Raw genomic sequence first — 17,193 nt, 5'->3', positions numbered from 1 at the left:
ATGTGGGCGAGCGCATCTTCAAATACATACAGAACTTCCTATCAAGTAGGCAGGTGCAGGTCTCGATCGGCGGTTTCCAATCTGACCTGCAAACTCTGGGCGGAGTCGGAACACCGCAAGGAGCAGTGCTCTCTCCGTTTCTCTTCAATATCGCCATGAAAGATTTACCGACGAAACTACAAGGTATCCCCAACCTTCACCACAGCATATACGCAGACGATGTCACTCTGTGGATGGTAGGAGGAAGCGATGGCGCCATCCAAGACTCGCTGCAAGAAGCTATACGCATCGTGGAAGCCTACGCTAAGGAGCGCGGACTAGCCTGCTGTCAGGAAAAGTCGGAGTTGCTGCTCATGGCCGGCACCACGGTAAAAACTCCCTCAGGCATCATACTGCAGGTCGGAGGCAAAGACGTCCCTCGGGTCCGGCGACTTCGGATGCTCGGTATGTGGTTGCAGGAGGATGGCAAGAACACATACAGCATCGGAGTCCTCCGTAACCACGCACAGCAAGTAGGAAGACTCATAGCAAGAATCGCCGGAAAACGGTACGGGATGAAAGAGCGGAATGTCATTCGCCTTATCAAAGCCTTCGTGATTAGCCGGATTGCCTACATTGCACCCTTCCTGGACTTGACACTCACGGAGAAGGATGCCATCGATCGCATCATCCGCTGCGTATACAAGAAAGCGCTTCACCTAACACCTTCAACAGAGACCAAGCGACTCGAGAAGCTTGGGCTTCACAACACCCTCTCGGAAATCATTGAGGCACAGAGGATAGCCCACTACGAAAGGCTATCTCTGACCACAGCGGGAAGAACCATCCTCACATCTTTGGGCATCAACTACCACCCAACAGGGCACAGTACGCGAGGCTGGCTTCCAAACGAGCTACGCGAGCAACTAAAGATTTCGCCTCTGCCTCGTCACATGCATCCAGTGCAGGACGCAGGCAGACGCATGGCCAGAGTGAAGGCTCTGGAGAACACTCTACAGCAAGGCTACGACGACTCCGAGGTGACCTATGTCGACGCAGCCTCAGCTGACAGGGGTCGAATGACCCTTGCAGTTACGAATCGCTCCGGCCAAATCCTCACGGCAGGCAGCATGTACACCAGCAACAGTGCAGAGGCAGAGGAGGCAGCCATCGCCTTGGCCCTCACCCTCAGCACCACGAAAGTCATCGTCAGTGACTCCCAGATGGCCATCCGCCAGTACATGCGTGGTCACATCTCTGACAAAGCCCTCAAGATCGCCACTGGTCATCGTCTGATTGACCACCCAGTCCGCATACTGTGGTCTCCAGCCCATGCGTCACTCCCAGGCAACGAGAGTGCTCACAGTGCAGCCTGCGCTCTTACCAACCGGGCTAGCACACCAAGTGAGCACTCGACCTCCGCCACGTGGAACCACGACAACCTCTACACCTATAAGGGGGTGCTGGACCACTACCGAGTAGAACGCCGAGCCTACCCAGAGGCTCACAGCACTCTCAACAAGGCAGAATCCACCATCCTCCGTCAAGTCCAGACGGAGACCTTCCTCAACCCGGCGCAGTTGCACTCGTGGTACCCAGATACCTACGACCCGTCTTGCAGGAACTGTGGCGAGATCGCTACACTCCACCATATACTCTGGGGGTGTCCGGAGCTGCTTCTTCATTCGAAGAATAGGGAGTTCATCAAGCAAGCCAGGCAACCAGGCGCCTGGGAATCCTTCCTGCGGGATCCTGACCCCACGACTCAGAAAATTCTAGTCCAGCTGGCCTCGGACGCCGCCGGGAACATCGCGTTTCGTCTGTCGACCGAGGGGATCGCTTCGTCAAAGGTCTCTCCCTAAGAGAGACTCGGTTGACGCGGGGATCTAACAGTCTTGGACCCAATAAAGTTTACCTCACCTCACCTCACAACCACATGAGAGTAAAGAAGAAAGATATTGGATTCTTTAATCTAATTATGAGTTTCTTTCAATCTTCAGGATTGCTATGAATCGACAGGAAATATCGACCCTACCCGCAGCGATCTTAAAATCTAGTCGAAGGTGTATGGTTGTGACACGTGACCTTGTGAAAGTTTAAGGCATAGCTTCCTTTGTGCAAGATATTTGACAGCGACCTGTGCCTTGAAATGCGGTATTCGAGAAGCAATCGTTTAAATTTTGTAGAACACATTAAACAGTCATTTCGGGGAATGAAGAAGGACCTATATTTGTATCAATTTCCCCGCCAAATTTAGCGGGTGAAATGATTTGGTGTACAGGTGACGTAACGTCAATTTTGCCGCTAAATTCAGTAGGGAAAATAAAGTTATCTGTAGGTCTCGTAACGTTATGGTCACATGGCATCGCATTTCCCACTACATTTCGCGGGGTACCTGAATTAGTGTTTAGGCCAAGTTACTGAAGTTTCCCCGCTAAATTTAGCGGGAAATGCCCGGACGAACGGACGGACAGTTAGGAAATTTCAGAATTGGGGATTTCGTTAAAAACCATTTCGTGCTATAAAATGATACTCCAAGCTGTTTAATCTCTAACGTTCGGTGACGACTCAAACAATCGAGTGAGTGGGAGTTGTGCCTATAGACGTGTCAGTCAGACGACGCCATTATCCGCATTCCACTGCTGCACCTAAATCACGTCAAACCCAACAATGCTAAAATACTTCAGAAATTTTGATCCCCGGAGAATCAGTTGACGTGTGTGTTTACGCACGGCACTCGTAAACAGCAGAAGCGTTAGCATGTACCAGGCGCAGTGCCTTCGATTTCCAGCTGCCGTGCGCTAGTGAATATTGGACACGGCTGTCCTGGGTTCAATACCCGCACGTGCCGGCGTATCGGCGTGCGGTCGCGTACCACTCCAGCGTCACGCAACTTAAAAACACGTCTATTCTCTATTTTACCTTACGACGTTCCGATGAGCTCGCGCTTCTAGCCTTTGCTGCGCTGCAGCATAAGGTGAAACGGAGTATAGCACGGGTACCGCACTGGGTAGATTTTCATCTCCAACGGGGACACCTGCTGGGCCGATACTGCGTTCCAGCTGAAGTCCAGATGAAGCCGATGAGACAAAGGCGAGCATGTGGTCCTGAACAGCGCTTGCACTGCACGAGCGCGAGTGCTTGGCAGAGACGCTGAAATCCGGCAGCTCGCTCTTGTAGCATCCGCTGCACTCACACTTAAGGAGACATTAAAACGAATAAAGAAAGAAATATTTTTCTTTAGAAGGCAAAGATAAAACACTTATACATTCTTCTGTATTTTTTTTTTTTTTTCAAAAAAAAAAAAAAAGACGAGACACTGCAATATTTACGCTGCTAGACGATATTTCGGTGGAGGACAGGACACGACACGTGCGCACAGATCAGTGGCCCCGCCCATTAATACTTCACAGAGTGTCGAACGGAAATTTTTATCGGTTCGGTTTCGGTTAGGGGTTCACGGCTTTCGGTTCAGTTCCGGTTCAGTTCCGGGGAGCGAAAATGAGGTTCGAACCGGTTTCAACTGGTTCGTACCGGTTCGAATCGCTAAATTGAGAATATATATTTTGCGTACTTTTGAAAATAGGCATGATTTCTAAAGTGAAACGGTAACTATATTGCTTTTCATTGTTCGTAGAATCCACTTTTAATTTCAATGACCAAAAATAAATTGCGGTATTTAATGTCAATGAAACGGGGAAATAAAAGCTAGATTACCCTATAGGACTCAACATCTTTTTTTATTTTCTTTGCCTCAGTCGTATATATTTTATCCGATCCGAAAAATTATCAGTTTAACAGGTCGCCTAGAATACCCATGATTATTACAACTTTACATCGCACTATTAAAAGTCGAATACTGTTGTGCTCTTGAACATGGAAATTAATTACCGTACATAAGGTCATGAAATGGGCACGTCCGCGCCACATATAATCTGAAATCTGGTTTACAAAGTACATATCAATATATATTGTCACGGGTGGTGAGTCGTGACCAATAAACAAGAAATAAACAGAAATAAATAAACGTTTAATGTGGCGAACTTGTGCCAAAAATAAAGAAGGAAACAGAAGAAAGCAGAGCGTCGCGGGCGTCGAAGTCGGCGTGTCAGCAGAATCGAGCGCTGGGGCGAGACTCACTCGACAAGGTCGCGGGCGGCCTCTTATCTAAAGTGCGCCGCTATCTCGAAGATTCGGCGAAAGCGGTTCGAGCGTCGCGTGATCGGGGCGAGAATGAACACGCACTTTCTAGAAAACAAAAGCAGGGATAAATGATAGAAGTTACGTGCGGTACATGAATAAACGGGAACTTTCTGGAGGACCGTAACCGAGCGTTGCTTTCTCAGCCTTGCGCGCGGCATTACTCCCCCCTTTAAAAGTGCATCGCCCCGATGCAGTGTAAAACAAATCAAAATAAAAAAGAACGATAAACTAAAGAGTCTTTTGGAGCACAAAAGGTCCACAGTCCTATCGAGCGTAGTACGGCTTCAGGCGCACGACGTGGACGACCTCAGGTCGTGGTGGGCGGCGTGACGATGTTCGTGTTCCGTCGGGCATCACCTCGTAGTTCAGCTCGCCGAGGCGACGAAGTACCTTGTAGGGTCCAAAGTACCGTTTCAGCAGTTTCTCACTGAGGCCGCGGCGACGGATGGGCGTCCATACCCACACCCTATCTCCGGGCTGGAAGTGGACGTCCCTGCGACGAAGGTTGTAGCGGCCGGCGTCGACGCGTTGCTGGTCTTGAATCAGGAGTCGGGCGAGCTGGCGAACTTCTTCGGCGCGTTGAGCAACCGCCTGGGCGTCGTCGCTCTCGTTGTCAGATGGCTCATGGGGCAGCATGGCGTCCAGCATGGTCGTTACCTTCCGACCATGTACCAGTTGGAAAGGGGTGAATCCAGTGGTCTCTTGAACCGCCGTATTGTAGGCGAACGTGACGTAGGGGAGCACCTCGTCCCACGTCTTGTGCTCTACGTCGACGTACATAGAGATCATATCGGCGATTGTCTTGTTGAGTCGTTGGTCTGCGGGTGGTACGCAGTTGTACGACGATGGCTGGTGTGACTGAGTCGGAGGATTTCTTGGGTCAGTTGTGCCATGAACGATGATCCGCGATCTGTAATCAGAACTTCTGGAGCGCCGTGCCGGAGGACGATGGACTCAATGAAAAACTTGGCAACTTCCACAGCAGTCCCCGAAGGAAGAGCTTTCGTTTCGGCGTACCGCGTGAGATAATCTGTGGCGACGATGATCCAGCGGTTCCCCGACGTCGAAGGCGGAAAAGGACCAAGTAGATCCATTCCGATCTGCTGGAAGGGTGCAGTTGGAGGAGAAATAGGCTGCAGGAGTCCGGCCGGCCTCGTCGGAGGTTTCTTGCGTCGCTGGCACTCGTGGCATGATCGTGTGTACAGGTCGACGGTCTTGGGGAGCTTGGGCCAGTAATACTTTTCACGAATACGGGCCAGTGTCCGGCTGTATCCGAGGTGTCCGGACGTCGGGTCGTCGTGACATGCTTGAAAGATCTCCCCTCGAAGGTCGGTCGGTATTACCAGCAGCCACGGCGAGTTGTTGTTCCCGAAGTTCTCTTTGTAGAGTACACCTTGCCGAATGGTGAAGGTCGGCACGGCTCGTGAGAAAACACGGGGTACGGTACCGCCGCGCCCTTCCAGGTGCTCGATTAAGGCTCGCAGCTCCGGATCGTCTCGTTGACGTCGTGCCATGTCATCGGTGTTCACTGCCCCTAGAAAGCACTCGTCATCATCGTCGTCGCTGCTGCCGGAAGGTGTTTCGACAGGGGCCCTGGACAGGCAGTCAGCGTCGCTGTGCTTGTGTCCTGACTTGTAAACCACAGTCATGTTGAACTCTTGTAGCCGGAGGCTCCATCGAGCGAGGCGTCCTGACGGGTCCTTGAGGTTCGCAAGCCAGCAGAGCGAGTGGTGGTCCGTGACTACGCGGAACGGGCTTCCGTACAAGTACGGACGAAACTTCGTGATTGCCCAGACGACCGCAAGGCATTCTTTCTCAGTCGTGGAGTAATTTCTCTCTGCCTTGGACAGTGTCCGACTTGCGTAGGCGATGACTCGTTCGGTGCCTTCTTGTACTTGAACTAGTACCGCGCCAAGTCCTGCGTTACTTGCGTCAGTGTGAATCTCGGTGTCCGCATCCTGATCGAAATGTCCAAGAACCGGAGGCGTCTGGAGTCGTCGCTTCAGCTCGTCGAATGCCTGCTGCTGTTCCTCGGCCCATTCGAACCTCTCGGCGTCCTTCGTGAGGTTTGTGAGCGGTGCGGAAATCCGTGCGAAATCCCGAACGAAGCGACGATAGTAGGCGCAAAGTCCGAGGAATCTTCGCACGGCCTTTTTGTCTGTCGGCACTGGAAATGACGCGACGGCGCGAGTCTTCTCAGGGTCTGGGCGCACGCCTTTGTTGCTAACCACGTGACCTAGAAACTTCAGTTCGTCATAGGCGAACCGACACTTTGACGGCTTGAGGGTGAGTCCAGCGGTCCGTATGGCTTGAAGAACAGCTCGGAGTCGTCGCAAGTGCTCGTCGAAGTCGCTGGAAAACACCACGACGTCATCGAGGTAGACCAGACAGCTCCGCCACTTCAGTCCTGCCAGTACGGTGTCCATAACACGCTGGAAAGTTGCTGGCGCCGTACATAGTCCGAAGGGCATTACCTTGAACTCGTACAGCCCATCTGGCGTGACGAAAGCTGTCTTCTCTCGGTCCCGTTCGTCGACTTCGATTTGCCAGTAGCCGCTCTTCAGGTCCATCGATGAGAAGTATCGAGAGTGGCGCAGCCGGTCTAACGTGTCGTCGATTCGGGGGAGTGGGTAGACGTCTTTCTTCGTCTCCGCGTTCAGCTGCCGGTAGTCCACGCAGAACCGAAGCGTTCCGTCCTTCTTCTTAACTAGTACGACTGGAGAGGCCCACGGACTGCTTGATGGCTGGATTATGTCGTCGTTCAGCATCTCTTGAACTTGCTCCTGGATCACCTCCCTTTCTTTAACGGAGACTCTGTACGGTGATCGATGCACAGGGCGCGCGTCGTCCTCGGTAATGATGCGGTGCTTCGCAACGGCTGTTTGGCGCACCTTCGACGACGTCGCAAAGCAGTCACGGTATTCGGCGAGGAGGTTCATCAGCTGCCGTCGTTTTGGGTCCGGAAGCTTAGGGTCGATGTCGAGTTGCGCTGGCGACGTACCGTCTTGCTGAGGTGGCGAGGATTCATCAGTAATGGCGGCGATTTCGGCGGAGTTTCGGAGATCATCGACGTGGCCAACGGCTGCACCTTTCGTGAGGTGTTGCGTTTCATTCCGGAAGTTCGTCACGAGGACCACAGTGCGGCCATCCTGAAGTTCAGCTACTCCTCGTGCGACGCCTATTCCTCTTCCCAGGAGCAACTGGAGGTTACCTTCCAGAAGAACTTCGCTACGGGTAGCTGCGTCGGTCACGACAGGTACGACAACACTTGATCGCGGCGGCAGATTCACGTGGTCGGCAGCGACTCGGACGGCGGCTGACGCAGTTTGGAGTTTCTCTGAAGACGGAACAGGTGTCCGCAGCGTCAATCTGTTTTCTCCAAGGTCGATGACGGCGCCGTATTCACTCAAAAAGTCCATGCCGAGAATGACGTCTCTGGAACAGTCTTGTAGAATGACGAATTTCACAGGACACGTCTCGCCGTGAATTTCGACGCGAGCGGTGCACCTTCCGACAGGCGTGATGAGGTGTCCTCCGGCGGTTCGTATCTGCGGTCCATCCCACGGCGTCGTGACTTTTCGAAGGTGGCGAGAGAGCCTCCCACTCAATACTGAGTAGTCTGCCCCGGTGTCAACGAGTGCCGATGCGTTTTGGCCATCGATAACAACGTTTAGGTTGTTGGACACCGTTGCAGGCGCGTCGGTGCAATGCGGGGCGTCGAGAGAGTGGGAGCGCTCCGGCGTTCTTGGAGGCTGTTTGCTTCCGTCGTTTTCGGCAACGTCACCTCCAGGCGTTGCCGCACTCAGTTTTCCCGACGACGCAGGGGAGACAGGCTCTCTCGGCGGGATCGTGGCGCTGGGGAGGGTGAACGTCGTGGCGATGGGGAGCGGGCTTCACGGCGGAGTGACGACACTGGGGAGGGGGAACGTCGGAGGTACTCCTCGATGTCGTGAGGGCGTTCGCCGTACCTCGGGCGTGGGTCGTTCGGGTGGAACCCACGCAGGCCCATTTGCCGGTAGGGACAACGACGGTAGATATGGTCGGCCTCCCCGCAGTGGTAGCACAACGGGCGTCGATCGGCCGTCCTCCACACGTCGGTCTTTCGTGGAGCAGCTTGTTCTGGGCGGACGTACGCCCGATCTTCATGGCGTCGTGAATACTGCGGCGCTAGAGGTTCACGTCGAGGTGGCGCCGTATACGGGTGAGAAGGGGGCGGTGGTCGTCGGGTAGCTGCGGCGTAGCTCAGCTTCGGTGGTTCAGGAGCGGCGCTGGCGAGAACTTCTGGCTGCAGCGCCTGCTTGGAAGCAGCCCCTGCTTGGAAATATGGAACGGGCCTTGCTACCCCGCACCTCCACCAGAATGTCACGGGTGGTGAGTCGTGACCAATAAACACGAAATAAACAGAAATAAATAAATGTTTAATGTGGCGAACTTGTGCCAAAAATAAAGAAGGAAACAGAAGAAAGCAGAGCGTCGCGGGCGTCGAAGTCGGCGTGTCAGCAGAATCGAGCGCTGGGGCGAGACTCACTCGACAAGGTCGCGGGCGGCCTCTTATCTAAAGTGCGCCGCTATCTCGAAGATTCGGCGAAAGCGGTTCGAGCGTCGCGTGATCGGGGCGAGAATGAACACGCACTTTCTAGAAAACAAAAGCAGGGATAAATGATAGAAGTTACGTGCGGTACATGAATAAACGGGAACTTTCTGGAGGACCGTAACCGAGCGTTGCTTTCTCAGCCTTGCGCGCGGCAATATGATGACGACGCAACTGAGCTAAAAGCAGTAATATTTTCGAAGTGTAAGGAAATCATTAGAACATACCCTTTCAGTGTACCTTCTACAGAAACACTGAACGGCAATAACAACGCTTGCTTTCCGTACCAATATTGTTTGCACTCAGCACCGTGATGCAGGCGAATACTTCTGCAGAAAAGAATGACCTTCGTACTCAGATCTGTTATGATTTAAAATGGCGCGTATCGAAATGAACATTTCGACATAGCTTGGCGTTTGAGTTTTTTTCTGGACAATATGCCGGTCAGTTCAATTTGCAAATAAGCATCACCCTTGTTTTTTTTGTTAAATCCAGCAACACGACATCGCAGCTACTTAACTGCTCACTCTCTGACGGCCGGCGTCCGCAATCGTCGTATTTTTGCCATGCGCCACTGTGTACTTTGTTTTCGTCCAGCCCACAGACACTAAAAGTTGTTTCCCATCACATAAAAGAGGCGACATACTTCTTTATCTTTGGGAAGTTGAATATGCGTTAGGAACACTCATAGACGTGCCTATCGAGGATAAAAACGCCGGTAAAGATTTTCAGAGCATATTTCGGATAATTTGGGGGTGCCTTTACTTACGATCTATATCTTTAGGGTGACCGGTCCTTTATTTATGTTGTCAATTCTTCAGGCGGTAATAAAATATTTTTTCTTAACAATAATAAATTTGACTGTACGAAGTTCAGATCCTGCCGTGTCGCTTGAGACCAACACGGGAGGAAGATACTCGAAGATACGCCACCTGGTGCGTCTGCGGAAATGTTTCGTTTTTTCGCTGTTTGACAGTGTGAAACACCGGGTCGCTGGGTATGCCTCAAAGGACTATGTACTCACGTTATAGATCGGAAGGCAAATACACAAAATGTGCAACAAGAGAGATGATAATTGGTATCTTTTTAATAATAATAATAATATCTTTATTATCTTTGACAATATACAGGTGTAAGCGTGGTTGCCCACGAAAGCAAAGATGCTTGTATGTGGGACCAGGCAGCCAACAAAATATCGTGACACATTCAACACTGGAGAAACAAAACAAACAAACAACAATATTGTAGGAATTTGGGCAACGAATTCGCACTAAATAATTATATAATTATTATTGCGGGAGCGTGAGGCACCATTCTCTTACATTTTGTTTTACCGCACGAAAGGATGATAAGTTCAGCAAAGACTCTGGTAAACTGTTGAACATCGAAGGGACGTAGTGTGATTTTAACATTTTCCATAATTTGTTTGTATCTTATGGACCTTGAACCTATCTGTACGCCGCAAGTTTCTTTTTATTAGCTCTTGTTTAAAAGCTCTACTATAATAATTACTTCCTATTATCACATCTTTATGAAACTGATTAAATGACAATACCTCTAACGCGCGCATTTTTTCTTCAATGTCTAGTTTATCCAACACTGACCCGTAAGAAATATTGTTTACACTATATTTTATGATTCTATCAATTCCCTGTTTTTTTAACTCTGAACAAATCCCATATATCGTAATACCATACAACATTACTGATTCGCTTAGAGATCTGAAAATAGTTCTCCGCAAGTTTACAGAATATGCACTTTTCAGCCTGTAAAGATAGGCCGATACCACCCGCATTCTCTTAATAATATATTCGATTTGTTGGTTCCAAAGGAGATGTTGGTCAAATATTAACCCCAAATATTTAACCGAGGAGTCATAAGGTAATGGTCTACACGTTCGAATGTGTTGACAATGATCATGAAGGTGAAGATATATGTTTGGTACTAGAGTAATTTGTTTATGGGGATTACGAAAACAGACTAATTTAGTTTTATTGACGTTCACAGAAATGAGATTACCTGAGAACCAGTTAACTAATACATCTATATCGCTTTGAAGCAGCGAAACCGCCTGGTTACAGTTGTCATGCGGTAGTAATAGAACAGTATCATCCGCGTACTGAAACATTCTAGATCGCAGTTGTAATAACACTAGATCATTCACATGTATATTAAACAATAACGGACCTAGTATGCTACCCCGTGGCACGCCGCAATCGACTCTGAGTTTTGTACTAAGGCTACTTCCTATTTTAACCATCTGAAACCTGTTTGTAAATTAGTCAGTGAAGAATTTCTGCCACGGGCCCCTGAAACCATGCTTATTGAGTTTTGATAGGAGGAGTGCATGATCAATTGTATCAAATGCCTTGGATATGCCCAATAGAAGACAAGGGCTACTTTATTATTTTCAAGCGTTTCATTAACATAGTCCGAGAAAAGTTCAAGCAATGAAATTGTGTTCCTTTGTTGCCTAAAACCGTATTGCCCGTCGTTCAATAACGAAAATCTCTCACAGAAGCCATTCATACATATTTGTACCCATTTTTCAAGAATGTGAGCAATTGTTGGTAATATTGATATCGATCTATAGTTTCCTAATTCTTTCTTACCACCATTTCTGTATAACGGTCTCACTATTGACAATTTTAGTCCTTCCGGTATTTTTCCTGTTGTCAGGCATCCGTTAATTATAGCGAGGAGGACCAGTTTTAGACTTGAAAAATTGTAGCGCAAATCCCTAATCCGAATTCGGTCTATTCCAGGCACTTTCGTTAATGACATTGAATTAATAATGTTCATGCTATTGTACTCGTTTATTTTTGGTAAATGTGCTTAATTTACACAGTCAATTTGGTCAGCCGGTTCATCATTTATATGCACCGCTATCTTTCGCCTTAGGGCTTGTACGGCACTAATGAAACAGTTGTTGAAAGATTCGGCAAATTCCGCGTAGTTATCTAATGCTGGAAAATTATTTCTAATTGTTTCCTCAGTGTAAGTTTTCCTTTTCCTGCCCATCAACTCATTTACGAAGTCCCATGTTTTCCTTGGGCTATTTGCAGAACTAAATTAGCTAGTATAATGATTTCTTTTGGCTAATCTAATTTCAGCAGTTAACATATTTTTTAGCACACAATATTCGGTTTTTAAAGTGGTGTTACCCGGATTTTGTTTACGTCTATGCCATAACCTGTCTTTCGAATGGGATATTTCTAAAATCTCTTCATTAATCCAGACAATTTCGTGTTTGCTTCAACATTACATTTTTGACAGATATTTTATATATCTCTAAATTTATCAGCGAGCGAGTCGTAAGCGGTAACATGGTCATGTACTAATAATGAATTTCAGTCGTACATACTGATACGATGGTCTACCTTTTTGTTATCTAAAATGGTTTTAAATACCCTCTGGTTTGACATTTCATTTTTTGAGCTTTCACCCAATCTTGCTAGTGCTACTAAATAATGATCATCTACCTTCTGTTTAATTACCGCCTGCATTAATGTTGCATTACTAATTCTTATTACTATGTGATCAATGCATGACTTAGTTATTGTACCGCCATAATATTCTTCTCTTGTGTAATCGTGTATCACGTTCTCGAGCGCGAAGGCGGAAAGCGTGTCTAAGTACTTTGATACTCCATACTTTTTCTCGCTTAAGACATATATGTTAAAGTCTCCGGCCAGTATGATATGCGGCTTGTTATCGAATTGGCGCAATAATGGTGAGACTTCCTTACAGAACATTTTTATATTAGAATTAGGCGGTAGATAAACTGCGCATACAATGTAACACATAGATGGCTTGTGAACAGAAATTTCGCATAGTCCTGCATGGTCAAGGGAAACGTTAATTCTTTCCGACAAACAACTATCATTTATAGACATCAACAAACCTCCTCGCTTTTTTCTTTCTCGACAAAGACAGTATGAATGAAAACCAACCAACTATATTCCACAGATTCTTTCTCTTCGATGTTTATATCACTTAGTGTCAATACCGTCCAGGGACGACAGTTTTCCAGATAACAGAACCAATAGGTCGTCCCAGTGTTTGCGTAAACTTCCAGCATTCGCGTGTATTAGACTGAGTTTTCGACCGCTACTATCGTTTTCTGCTAGAAAGTGTGCAATAAGACTCTCTTATTCTTGAATGGTGACGAATGTGCTTTCCATTTCTATGTTATCTTGGCTAAATCTCTTTCGCACTCGATGCGAAGAGCACCGGCGCGTTGTTTTTGCCTCACAAAGATTTTACCGTTTCGCACCCACACAAACTTATATGACTTTGCTTTTGCACATTCCTTAGTAGCCTACAGCAAGTTTTTCAGTGTTTTTGGTAGATTTTCGTTAATATATTTTTTTACATTCCGCAAGGTCACGCGCTTTGTCAACCAGAGTTCCCGTGGTCTCCTTTCCACAAACCTCACCAGGATTGGCGCAGTTTTTTCCTTCGCTCGCCCCTAGGCGGTGAGCAGCCTCAATGTCCTCAGGGCAAGTTGCGGCAGCTCGAGTTTATCGGCTAAGTTATTTACAACTTCTAACATATTCTCGTTTGTTCTTTGGGCAATTTCATAAATTTCGATATTTTTGCGCCGGGAGTACTGCTCCGCGTTATCCACAGCTATCTTTATTTCTCTGATTTTCAGGTCCTGCTCGGTTACTTTAGCTTCTAGTTGACCCGTCCTCTTTGTCAGTTCCTTGATTGTAGCGCTCTGCTCATCCAGTCGTTTAAGAAGCTCATCGTACTTCCCTGACAGGGTGCTCATCGAGGCATCCTTTGCTTCGACAGTTTTCCCATGCGTGTCTAGCTTCGTCATGATTTCATCGTCTTTACTGCTTTGTTTTTCTATGAATTTTTCAACGCCTTCCATTCTGTTCAGGATGTCAGTTTCTTATATATAGCTTCGTTTGTGGGCAGCAACTTATCTACATTCAGCTCGCGGCAGCCACTTGAAGTTGCCCTCTCCCCTTCTGCGGGGCCGCGCTCATCGGACGTTGCATACTGACGGGAAACATGAAGTTTGCACGTGTTACATTTCCACGCATTGACGCTCTCTCCCGTCACTGCCTGCAGGGACTTTTTCGTAAGGCCAGAGCACTTCTCAGTATGGTGCTTATTTTCGCAGTCTGAGCCCTTTAGACTGAGACCCCCTGCTGGCAAAGAATTCATACCTGCAATACACTCGTTTTCTCCCGCCATATCACAGTTTTTAACGCAACGAACACTAATAGGCAGACCAGCGAAATGCAAACCCGTAGGCTCACGCTAGCGTATTGAGTTAAAATCAAGCTTACCTAAAACAGAAAAGGCAGCGCTTAGCTTTGGGCATAAGGCATCTCGCTGGTCTGTGACGTGCTGTTCCGTGTTTGGCGCTTTTGTAGGCGACGAAACCAGGCTCTCGGTGTCACAGCAGATAACCTTGGTGCTTGCGCCGTAGCCTGCTGCGGCTCGATGAACTTCCTCGTGACGAGAACTGCCGATGACTGGGCAGCGGGCGATCTTGTTGCTTGTCCCTCCTGCACAGGGCGCTCCTGCGCGAAGCCAAAGGGCTGCGGTCGTGGAAAATCAGGCTTGAAACCGTTTACCGATGATCGTCGCCTAAAACAGAAAAGGCAGCGCTTAGCTCTGGGCATAAGGCATCTCGCTGGTCTGCGACGTGCTGTTCCGCGTTTGGCGCTTTTTTAGGCGACGAAAACAGGCTCTCGGTGTCACAGCAGATAACCGTGGCGCTTGCGCCGTAGCCTGCTGCGGCTCGCTGAGCTTCCACGTGACAAGAACTGCCGATGACTGGGCAACGGGCGATCCTGTTGCTTGTCCCTCCTGCGCTGGGCGCTGCTGCGCAAAGCCGAAGGGCTGCGGTTGTGGAAAATCAGACTTGAAACCGTTTGCCGACGATCGTCGCCTAAAACAGAAAAGGCAGCGCTTTGCTCTGGGCATAAGGCATCTCCCTTCTGGTCTGCCAATAATCCAATACACGAAGCCTTACTGTAAGAACAAATATATTGAGATGCATGTTCTAAAGGTAAACACGTTTGACGGAACTCCGTCTGGTTGGGTAAAAAATTCGAGAAACGCAGACCTTCACCAACCATGTCCTAAATATTTAGGAGCCCCCCTCCCCCCCCCCCATCTCAGGGTCTACAATATGTCGATTCATTCCTAGCTCGCCCGCACTGCATCACTGATTACACCTCATTTTAATAGGTCCAGCTAAATAAGTCGACAGGCACTTAAACACCGGCGTATGTCAACGGACTAGGGCACTTGAAGAAGAGAAAGTGAGTGAAGCAAACGAGACACCGTAGATGGAAAAGACTCTGCTGCTCTCCATGTACAAATAGTTGACACTGATGAAAAAAAAAAAAACGAATCGGTTTTTAAACGTCGGGCTCCTAACACTTTAGACATGGTTGGCTATGGTCCGTATCTCTCTAATAGAGATGCGTGCATTAATATTCCTAATTAGACATAAATATTGCGAAGGAGAGGCAATATATTTCTCATCTTTATTACTTTAGGACATCGGCCTGCACGAGCTCGAATCTCCGCAAAATACTGTCACGGGAGGCGAAAGTTATAGTCAATTTTACGTGCGCTTGTTCTGGGACCTCAATTTACAACTCTGTGTTTTAACAGTCATGCGCGCTCTAACAATTTATTGGGCTGCCGCATATCATCGCGAGACTGCTATATATACTGCACAACGGTACAATTTGGAAATCCCATTTGGCTCTACTTCGTTTCAGCTTAAAGGGGCGGTGCAGCGATATTCAATTGGAATGTTTCTCACTCTACACGAGCTTACAGGCACTAGTGGGAAACAAGGATACTCGCACGCAACGCCACTGGGCAAGAAACTCCTTTGTTGCGGTGTAATTTCAAGGACAAAAACGGGCGGTCTCATTCAATATCTCCTTCCCGAAAATTGATGACGTACCTGGGCGGTCGCAATACCCCCCAGTGACATTACTTGAATGCAGCTCATAGACTGGACCCGGGCAATGCGTGGGCACTCGATTTGGGCTCGTGATAGTCGATAACTCGAGAACACTGAAAGTGAAAATGGTCAGGAGCCTTCTTTAGAAGGGGTCTCCTGCTAGTTTCCACGATTTAAAAAATCCCAGTCCAGACGTGCTTAACCACAGTCCATCCTGCCCTCGCTCGCGAATAGACCGATCTAACCAGCTAGATTGGTCACACCGCGGCTGCCGCAATGCGTCGAGGGAACTTTTGTCTTTCTGCACGTCGAAAACCTTGCTGGAGCTCTGCGCAAGCAGAGCATGAGACGGCACGTGCCTTTTCGTGCACTGCTGCCTGTCGCACAGTTGTGCATGTATAACACTCAAACACAGCAGGGAACGCGCCCTCACACATTTTTATGGAAAGGTTTATACTAGCAGACCGCACGCAGACGAAATCCGTTGGCAGCAAAAGCGCCGTCGCCATGCAAGCGTTTTTTTTTTTTTGCTATGTTTTGCTTTTACTGTCAGCGCGTATTTTCCACTTAAAGGTGCATTACAGAAAGATTATGTTCATTTTAATAAACCATGGTTGTCGCGAGCAGTCTCGATTCTGGTCTCAATTGCCTTGATGAGGAGGTAGGGCCATCTATCAATACGAACGCAAAACACGCCCCGGAACAGAATGTGGCCGTCTGCGTCGCCGCCCGCCGTTGGCTTTGGCCAGTTTCTTGGCTTTTGAGTTTTACAAGAAAAAACGACATGGTGAAATAAACTTTAGATTCCTATGTGCAGGCGTCGATTTTTACGGTCCGTTTTAAACGGAGCCAGGGTGACTTCAGGCACCCTACATATAGTAACTGACGGCTTAAGGAACACCGGGCGTCACTGATAACATTCACTCTTGTCGCTTTGTCATGCATCCTTGGGCTTTGTTTTCTGCAAATTCCAAAATCTAATTGGTTTCGGAGCAATAATAAAACTATTGGGTCCTGTCACGCGCTGGGTTGTTTAGGACGTCAGTGTCCACAGTTAACCACGTCGTATCACCTTTCCTTGCTTCTGACAATATTCACCTCACGACAGTGCAAGCTAGGCTGTGATAAAAAGTAGATGATTGGCTTAATTAATTTTGATTAAGTTAATTTGGTTAATTTTGAGTTTATTCGAAGGACGGTGTACGGCGAAGTGGAACTTTGTCTTGTCTGTTGCTTCAAGGCTGTATCAAGCGTTTGTGCCAGGTGCAACCCCAAAAACCAAAGCGACGAGGGCATCGGAACAACCATTTCTTTCCGAGCTCTTCTGGAATTTTCACTCCGTTGCGTATTATTACCAATTGTCTCCCATGTAAACGCAGCCTCTGTGAACAATGCTTTTCCCTTGAGAGGGTCTCGTCACAAACGTCAGCTATGATCCGGTACAGCTGTGTTGTAAAATAACAACAAAAAA

The 17,193-nt window shown here is 48.3% G+C and overlaps 1 protein-coding gene across 1 annotated transcript; it reads left to right on the top strand.

Annotated features, from left to right (window-relative positions):
• Positions 1–460: 460 nt before the first annotated feature.
• LOC115320459 lies at positions 461–13,457 on the top strand. Its single transcript, XM_040214778.3, has 2 exons — positions 461–1,829; positions 13,431–13,457. Exons 1-2 carry the CDS (start codon positions 555–557, stop codon positions 13,455–13,457), a joined length of 1,302 nt encoding a protein of 433 aa, XP_040070712.1. The 5' UTR covers positions 461–554.
• The last annotated feature ends 3,736 nt before the right edge of the window (positions 13,458–17,193 follow it).

The sequence above is a fragment of the Ixodes scapularis genome, unplaced genomic scaffold, assembly GCF_016920785.2.
Source record: "Ixodes scapularis isolate PalLabHiFi unplaced genomic scaffold, ASM1692078v2 PGA_scaffold5__190_contigs__length_132052651, whole genome shotgun sequence".
Lineage (NCBI taxonomy): Eukaryota > Metazoa > Arthropoda > Arachnida > Ixodida > Ixodidae > Ixodes > Ixodes scapularis.
The sequence above is the reverse complement of the archived record's forward strand: the minus strand, read 5'-3'. Positions and strand labels throughout refer to the sequence as shown.